Below are 9,890 nucleotides of genomic sequence, written 5' to 3' on the forward strand. Positions count from 1 at the left end.
ACCTACTGAGATGTTTCATTCTGGACCAACGTGGTGAACTAACATGAGTCCCTATTACCTAATAATAAAGCCAGACTGCTAACAGCCTCATGATGCTACTCTCTTCCAGCTGTTAGAGTTGTAATAATGACATACGGAGTTCTGAATGTCATAAAATCAGCAGTTCTTTTAATAAAATAAAATAAAATAAAATCCTGTGAAGAGCTAGAACTATCCCCAGGTCTTGTTACACTGTGTTTCAGTTACACCAAGTAAGTTCAGGGCTGAGGGTGAAGAGGTTAACAGGATGGTGGAGTGAATGCTAACAAAGAAGAGTGAATGCTCTCTTTCTTCTTCACACACACACAGACAGACGCATGCACACACACAGAGGAGGGCCTCTCAGTGTAAAGAAGCATGACCAGCAGCAGCTGTTGGATTACCAGCTGCCTCTGTTTATCTGCTGAGACCCCGAAACCCTCTGTTCTCACTCAGCCTCTCTGCAGCCTCTCCTGTCCCTCAGTCCTGAGAGCTGTACTAGGAAGAAAGAGACTATTGAGTTAGTGAGGTATGTTGAGCTGAAAGCAGGAGTGTTTAATTTCACATGTGACCTGTTCAATAGAATGTTACGGTCAGAATTATTGATCGTATTGTCTATGATCAGTGTACTATAGACTGTCAGCTAAAGCAATGCTATTCTGGCTAAACCATTCTGATTTTACACACAGCCACCACACAGCTCCATGCTGCCGTTTAAAAACAATCATTTGTAAGTGTAAACAAACAAACAAACAGTCTTCAAAGATACTGTATGGCTCTGAATAACACTGCTGGGAGCATATGTGGGAGTCGCTGACTGCGAGCGACCTCTGGTGGTTATATTTATGAAAAGCAACAGTGCACGAGACTGGTCAGCTGACCAATGCGGAAGTGCTTAAAATCAGCAGTGTAAACAACGATTCAGAAGAAATAAAGTAAAAAGCTCTGTTTGGATAACTTTTTCTCCCCTAGTACGACAGCATGGTTCGGTGTTTCCTCATCCACACCGTGTGCCCGGTGAGTGCTCTGTCTGCCGGGGAGAGCCGTGTTCTGTACTCCCGGGTTTTCGGTCCAGATGACGGAGTCCTGTCCGAGCGGCACCGAGACTTCAGCCCGGAGGAAAGAAGGCTTCTGCAGAAGGAGAGGGTGACCGCAGTAGCCAGGTGGGTGTTTGTGGTTAACAGTTAAAAATAAATCATTATTCGAAGTCATTTTTTTTCTGGACATCCACAGATTGGGACAGAAGTGGACACTTTAATTAAGCCCTTTTTGTGTAATTTTGCCTGTAGGAGTGAAGAGATAAGGACAGCAGACATAATTAAATTCAGTTAATCACCTTTCTGTGTTTTTGCATTACATTAACATAGTGGAAACGACTTGACAGCCCAAGGCTCTGTCCCATTACTTGAGCTTCATTCATTTTCCACCAGGTAGACAGAGTGGACCTGTTGTGGTAGTCTTCTGATTCCGCTTTGTGGATGCATCTGATTTACACTATTCCCTCGTGTTTACAACAGGATTCAGCAGTTCATGCAGAGACTGCAGGGGGCAAAGATGTTTTTGTTTCCTCCTGAATAAATGTCTCAGTCAGCTCTGATAGCTGATGTGTGTTTTCTTTTCATGTTTTGGAACTAACACCTGTCCAGATAAAGACATGCAGCCAGTGTATTCTGTTGAGTGGCGTCTGTTCGTGTCCCTGCATTGCCTGTTGATGTTTGTCATATACAGTATTGTTCAAAAGGCTCTTTGAATGCTCTATTCATATCCGTCATGCAGTGTCATGAAGATCTATCCAGCGATGAGCACAGGAGCTATGTTTAGACTCAAGAACACAGGACTACTTGTTATACAGATGGTCTGCCAGACACCGAGATGGCCTCAGTCTCAATGCTTTAAAAAAATGAATTTACCTGCCAGAGTACCTAGAGCCATTTTTGGCTTTTGAGCAATTTTTTTTTTACTGCTAATTGTATGAAGGTAATTTAAAAAAATACTGAAAATAGCACCCTGGCTTTATTTCTAGTGATTTTTAGGATTTATTCTTGTTGATAACTCATAATAGCAGTTCTTTCACCATCAATCATCTCTCTGTTTTCTCATATAAAGCATCCTGCTATTTTGATGGGAACACACAATGTAAAATGCCAGACAATAATATTTTTTTTCAGTGACTCATGAATCATTGTGTGTGTGTGTGTTTTAGGGATGGGTATTGATAAGATTTTAACGATTCCGATTCCATTTTCGATTCTGTTTAACGATTCGATTCTTTATCGATTCTCTTATCGATTCTTTTTTAAAAAGGAGAACACTAAGGTCGATTAGCTTAGAACTTTGTTTTATATCTTCTCTTTGAACAAGATAGAAACTTAGGAGTAACATGGCCTTACAAACCCAACAGTGAGAGCTTCAGAGATCCAGCCTACGGCTCTTCAATGGGGTGTCACAGGGTCCCCAGGAAAAAAAATTGTAAATGTAAAATAATAAAATAAATATTCTTCTGTAGCAATAACAAAGTATAACATAAATTGTTCTGTGGCAATTACACAAGAATATCCAGTAATGTCCCTGCCTACAATTAAACACATTCACTTACTGAAAATCATCTGCTGTGGCAAACGGGTGCAAGCCTTTGACCACAAACTGAGTCACTGCTCGGTGAGATTCGTCTATCCTGCCTGAAAGGAGACGCTGCCGGCAGACTGCAGCGAGAACTGCCAGCATCTGTGCCAGACTCTGTCTCTCTCATCATGGTCACCTACATGTACAGTAATGGCAGGTTTTGTAATAAGGCAGATCATGCTAACATAATATGCACTGTTAGTTGATTATTTACCTGCCGCATTAACGGAAGAGGGCGTGCAAACGTTACCGCTGCTGCTGGGAGAGTCACGAGTCCGGAGTGGAATTAAAAACACGACATTCATTTAAGGTCATCGCGTGTTTTGTGAGCAAATGCTTTTGCATATTCGTAGTGTTTCCTCCCTTAAATGAAATATCTACTTTGCAAGTTGCCCTGTTGTCATCGGTTCTCATGAAGTATAATCAAACTTTTGAGCGGTTGAGCCGCTTAGGCGCCGTGTTTCCTGCCAGGTAAATGACGCTCCGCAACGTGGTGACGTCATTCGGGGCGACTGGAATCGATAAGGGAATCGTTTGCAAAAATGGCAAACGATTCCAAGGAATTGAAACAGTGGGAACCGGTTCTCAACAAGAACCGGTTTTCGATACCCATCCCTAATTGTGTGTGTGTGTGTTTTGTTTTTCTCCTGTTCCAGCCTGTAACTAGTGATTACTACTGTCAAAGACAACGGTTGTTCTAATGTTATCAGTAAAACTGGTTAAATAGCTCAAAATAAAATGAGTCCCACAGTTATTGTGACTATGAAAGCATCCTAACTAATGGCAAAACACTTTTTGTGTCTCAGACAAGTCCGGAGTGCTATCTCTCTGTCCCGGGAAGCCTCGGGTCGGCTGATAGTGGAGACGTTGCCGGGCGAAGAGAATCTGGCTCTGCAGGACGCCGACTGCGGCGTGGTGCGGCTCAGAGCCGGAGACCCGTTCTCCGAGGAGACGAGCGCTCTGTGGCTGGGGGTTCAGAGTCTGGGCTTCACGCTCGTCTGTGAGCCTCATGAGAACCTGCTGCTGGCTGAGGGAACACTGCGCAACCTGACCCGCCACTGCCTGGAGCACCTGCACATGCTGGGGCAAGGGAGCGAGGTGAGCCGTGGACACACATTCTACTGCTCAAAAAAATGAAAGGAACACTTTTTAATCAGCGTACACCATCAAGTCAGTTAAGTTTCTGGGATACTGAGCTGGTCAGCTAAGTAGCAGTAGGTTGTAAATAAGTTTCAGTTGCTTTGAAATTAAGAGTAGGTGCACTAGAGGGGCAAAAATGAGACAACCCCCAAAACAGGTTTTACAGGTCGAGGCCCCTGACATTTTTTTCCTGCCTCATCTTTTCTGATTGTTTTCTGGTACCAGGACCCTACAGAGGTTGCACAGGTACTCCAACTCCTTCAGGATGACACATCAATATGTTTCAATATGAAGGTTTGCCGTGTCTCACAGCACAGTCTCAAGACCACACAGGAGATTCCAGCAGGCAGGTAGCTACTCTAGGAGAGCTGGACTTCTTCTAGAGTGAGCATACTCACTCTGTTGCACTCGATGTGTGTTTAATTTGGACCTGGGGCCCGTTCTTCGTACGTCGCTTACTACATCCAAGATCAAATGACACATCCAAGACCAAATCATCGCGCTAACCGTGAGCTCGCTAATCCGGTTCTCCGAACACACCTGCTGTTGACGATTAGTACAGCTGGATGAAGTAATGTGAGATCACTGGGTGTCGTAAAAGGGGCTACGCATCCATAGTAGAAACATTGATCGGCAACCCTCTGATTGGTCGGCGAAAATGTCGAAGGAGCGCGCTCAGTATTTTTCGGCAGCAGAGCAAGAACTCTTGAGTGAGGGATTTCAGGAGTTTAATCAGAACTCAAGGGAACACTGCAAAGGCTGCAAAAGCAAGGAGAGAGGGCTGGCAGGAAGTTGCTGACAAATTAAACTCGTAAGTAATTTCATATCACACTAGGGCTGCTCGATTATGGCAAAAATGATAATCACGATTATTTTCACTGAAATTGAGATCACGATTATTTGACGATATTTATTTAACCCTTTAAGACCTACTATAGAACCAAGTCCACCAGAGCTTATATTATTTTTATTTATTTTTTTACATGCTGTAGTGCCATTTGTGGGAGCATTTCAAGTTGCTATACATCAATACAACTGTTATAGCCCATATTTTAATAATATGTATGCATTAAGTCCATAGTAATTACATAAATTGCAAAAAAGTGCAATAAACTACAAAAAAAATTGAAAATCGCTTTTGTTTTGTTTACATATATTTCTACTTGGAGAAGTTTAAGAGGTTTATCCCTCAAAACTTTAAATACAATAAAGTTGCAAAAAATAGTTTACAACAACAGGAAATTTATTTTGAGTGTCTTCATAGTTTTATTTTGGAGATACAGCAATTTTTATATACTGCAGGAAAAACAAAAAACAATCCTATGATGCAAATTTGCAAAGAAAACAGCATGTGCATCATTTCACTGTGGGAAGTGTTACGAACAGCTGATAGGAACGGCAAAGCGTGTTTCTGGAATATTATGTTTTTGTTGCTGCAAGCGCTTTTTATGCAGTTTTTGCAAAGCTATATGTGGAACGAAACCGTGACCGAGGACTGATTGTCCCTAAAGTCAGGACACATACTCACGGAGAGGCAGCGTTTCAGTGGTATGGTCCTCGTCTGTGGAACAGCCTGCCGGAGGAGCTCAGGGCCGCAGAGAACGTACATGTTTTTAAGAACAGGCTCAAGACCCACCTTTTTAATTTAGCTTTTACTTAGCGTTTATTTATTTTATGCTTATTTATTCTATCCTGTTATTCTATTATTAATTTAGGATTTACCTAATATTTGTTTGATTTTATTCTTATTCATTTTTTAATCTTCTTATTCTATTTATATTTATATTGTATCCTGTTCTTATTTATTTTATCATTTTACCCTATATATATTGTATTGCGTCATATCTCCAGTGTTTCCTCGGAGGGCGCTCTCTGCACCGGGGCTGTTATTGACCGTGGCTGCTGGGTCTCTGGGGTCCTCTCAGCCTGGCTGGGGGGCTCCTTTGCCTCCCTCCTGCTGTGTGCCCAGCCTGGAGGCTGCGGTCTGTGACCGGCTCCCGGTGCAGACGGCTCCCTGTTATAGTGTTTCCTCACTTGGCTCATGCGAGCCCAGCCCAATTTTTACTCTTTAAGTGTGCGCGTGTGTGTATGTGTGTGTGGGTGGGGGGATATATGTGTATTGAGAGTGTGGGGAGTGAGTTGGAGGGTGGGGTGGGTTGCTTTTAACTATGTAAAGCACTTTGTGCTACATTTTCTCTGTATGAAAAGTGCTTTATAAATAAAGATTGATTGATTGATTGATTGATTGACAAGCTGATGGCATCAGATGTAAGTACAACTCCTCCGGTTTCATATGCAAAACAAATTATTGCGCTAGCTTACACGGTTCAGATTCTACAGGGGTTTAAAAATAGTTACGCAAAACGGAGCATGCTGCTCTGACCGGCTTTAAAGGGTTAACAATGACTTTAAAAAAATAATATAAAATAGTGTGCAACACCACTGAAGTTTTTTTTTTAACTCTTTTCAACCAACGGCAGTCACTCTCCAAATAACTTCTGCTTAGCTTTCCGAGCTTCCCTCGGGTCCTCTTAATCAGCGGTCTCCACCCTTTTTTGCGCCACGGACCGGTTTATGCCCGACAATATTTTCACAGACCGGCCTTTAAGGTGTCGCGGATAAATGAGGGAGGGGCCAATAATCGGCTCAGTCATTTTTAATGATCGTTGAAAGCCCAGATCGTAATCGTGATTAAAATTCGATTAATTGAGCAGCCCTATATCACACTATATTATCCAATATTATATTACATTATATTATATTATATTATATTATATTATATTATGTTATATTATATCCCCTTTCACATTAGAGCCACAACAGGACCCACTAGAACATGGGAACAAGTAAAAGTGAAATATAAGAATATTCTACAGAATGGTAATATTTATCACTTATATTGCTTTTAGTCTCTTGAAAAGAGACCCTGAAATAATCTGTTTGTTTGTTCATAACAGCAACCAAGAAAAGGGCAGAGCAAAAAAAGACAAGTGGTGGTCCTGCACCCCCTCGTCAACAAGTTGGTTAAGTAAATAATATCCTCACGGGAAAATCGATATCTCTCAATGAGCACACTGTCGCGCTGAGCTAAAGGATCCTGTCTGTCCCGCAATATACGCTGAATTCTGAAAACTCTCCTTATCCACCTTCGCTTTTATAGCCGTGGTCTCTCATCTTGATTACACGAAGTAATTTACAATTACTACTCTAAAATATGAATTACATCTGTAATAATCACATACATGTAATAGAATGTTAATAGTACATTTCCCTTTTTTAGGATATGACCTGTATGTATCTGTGTGAAATCAATAAAAGAATCAAGTACTGCATTATCTTTAGTTACATTGATAATATTTATTTATGGTGAAACAGTGGTGGAATATCGCTGTTGCTTTCGTATGAATGACGCGGGCATACCTGCGTGGCCGCGATCTAATCCTGTTTACATAAAGTAAACCTGCTCCCGAGCAGGTTTACGCTTACGGCTCTGTTGCTACGACAGCAAGTCCCGAATGAGCTTCGGGGAACCGAACGATCCAGGATCACGCGAAATCGTCAACAATCAAATCCAGCTAACTTACTTAGCGAGGTACGAAGAACGGACCCCTGGTCTGGAGTATTCAGGATCTATTTTCACAAATACAGTTTAGATTTCATAAATATGACAGAGTTATAATAAGTGCCCATATTACTATAGTTCAAACTTGCCAATTCCAGTTACTGTAATTTGTAAATGGCTATGGTCTGGTGCGGTATGAATTTTCATATGTTAAACCCATTTAAATTGGGTTTAAACTTTGTATTATCAGGAGTATTGTCCCTTTGATTGAGAAGTGGACGCCTGCCTGCGGGGTTGTAGCCAGCAGCAGTTTCATGAGCTTCATCTCAGTTAATTCACGTCACTGAATGAGAACTCTGGTATTGATGCCTTTTTGAGTGTCATCAGTTCAATTATCTGACAAGTAATATGGGGCCATGTGTCACTGATTGTGCTGACAGACCATGCAAGAAGTCTTTCTCTCAGTTTTGATGAATGAAGTTATGGTGTTTTATGTGTTTGTGTGTTTCACAGCACTTACTTTTAGCGCCTGTGCGATAAACCTGCTGATAGCTTAGCGCTCTCATCGAAATATAGTTGCTTCTGGCTAATCTTGGTGTCAGCTAAAATGCTAAACATGGGGATGTCACAAGCTGAAGTGCAACATCACATTTGTTAATGCCTTCTTTTATATACTGTTTAAGGCTTTCATAGATTAAAGAAGTGTTATCTCTGATGGCTGCTTCAGTGAGAAGTGTGTGAAGAACACTGAGACATGTCATTAGCTTTGAAGTTATTCTCAACAGTGAAACTTTAAAGACCTCTTGAGCCTTTTGACTTGTACAAACCTAGTGAAGCCATGAGTCACTGACCAGCTGTTGATAAAATGTATTGTTTTATTTCATTTCTCCAATTTTTCTTTTTTTCTGACAGGAATAATTGCATAAACATCTTTTCTTTACCACAAACATACAGTAGATCACTGTGACTCATGCATCTTCCGGCTGCTGTAAAGTGCATTTGTATTCAGAAACTGTAGCGAGTGTTTGTGTCTATATGCGTCCTAAGGCATCATCAGACTGCAATCCATTAACTTAAACAGTTTACCTCCCCAAAGAAAGATGATTGTCGAACACTGGTATCGAGACTCGCAAGAGCAGCCTCTCATTACGTGCTATGAAAAATATCAATAAAGCAAAATTCAGCAGTAATGAAACTAGATTGCAGCAGCGCGCATTCTTATTACCAGCTTTTAAGCATCTCTTGATTAATCGAGAAGCCTGCTCGGGGTCATCACTTGTGGCATTTTTCTCTCCAGGTCCTGCTGAAGAGCAACCGGATCGACGTCCTGCTCAGTCGCCTGCTTCCTCACGGCCAGCTGCTCTTCCTCAACCACCGCTTTGCCCAGAGTTTGGAAAAGGAAGTAGCGGCTTATATGGCCAAATAAAGCCGAGCAGCCACGGTTGCCATTTTCAGGGAGGGCGGGCTATCATTTACAGCTACTTCTAGCTATATCTGCTGGCTTCCAAGCAAACAAGCCCTCTGTCATTCACCTCCGGTGACATTTCCACGCTGGAAGACGAAGAGCGGACTACCAGCTGCTGCTGCTGCTGCTGCTGTTGTTAGAGATTGCATGATGTGTAAACACACAGAGTGGTAAATACCTGCCTCATCCACTTGCAGCTCACTCTTGGCTGTTTACTGTGTGGGTGGCTTCACTTCAAATCCTGTTTGTCAAATTGAAGAGTGGAAAGAAAAATGTGGCAGATTAAAGAGTGCAGTCGCAGAGGCCAGTTAAGACGTACTTGTCAGCATTAAAGCCTGCTGTTTATCTGATTCACCATACTCGAAATGTCACAGTGTGACCTTGAGGAGCCAGACTTGACCCTTTTTTGTGCTTTTTCAGATTTCAGTGAGTATAAATGAAATCTCGGAGTGTTATTGCCTTATAGTAACTCCTCATAAGACCTTACGTTTCCTACTACTCATCGGGATAGCGAATGGGTTTTAAAAGAATGTTTTGGGAGAACAAGAACACAGTATAAATCCTCTTAAAGAAATGCACAATAGAAAGGGAAGAACAAAAGATCTAGATCTGAGTTGTTTTATGACAATTTATAGCAGAAATGCCGCAATGCCAGTGATGCTAAGGACAACGGACGGGGCAGGAAGTGAGGAGACGTTTGGATAAACTATTATGAATGAAAGCAGAAATGTTGGCATGCAGAACATGGAACAAAACATGAGGAAATGATGACAAGTAGACCTACAAACACAAACATCCTGACTCAACAAATAAAAAATGTATTCCTGTGTCTTGTGAACATCTGTTGTTCCCCCCCGACTGCCTCTCCTCACATCGAGCCAGACTCTCCTGCTCCTCCTTCTGGCCTCTTAAGAGCTTCTTAAACCCCACTTTTTGTGCTGGCAACCAAAACCAGAGCTGTGTTTTTAGGTGTGTGTCTGTGTGTGTGGAGAGGAGATTGTGTGGATGCCAACATTGATTGCTTTGATCTTCTTCTTTCCCCCCCCCCCCCTGTATTAAAAATAAAACTAATTTCTTGTATTA

The 9,890-nt window shown here is 41.8% G+C and overlaps 1 protein-coding gene across 1 annotated transcript; it reads left to right on the forward strand.

The window, feature by feature from the left end:
- The first annotated feature begins 848 nt into the window (after positions 1-848).
- Positions 849-9,890, forward strand: ap5s1 (adaptor related protein complex 5 subunit sigma 1). Its single transcript, XM_082516175.1, has 3 exons — positions 849-1,181; positions 3,447-3,738; positions 8,640-9,890. The coding sequence occupies exons 1-3, from the start codon at positions 1,000-1,002 to the stop codon at positions 8,766-8,768; spliced, it is 603 nt and encodes a 200-aa protein (XP_082372301.1). The 5' UTR covers positions 849-999; the 3' UTR covers positions 8,769-9,890.

Source organism: Aulonocara stuartgranti (genome assembly GCF_965226115.1).
Source record: "Aulonocara stuartgranti genome assembly, chromosome: 19".
Taxonomy (NCBI): domain Eukaryota; kingdom Metazoa; phylum Chordata; class Actinopteri; order Cichliformes; family Cichlidae; genus Aulonocara; species Aulonocara stuartgranti.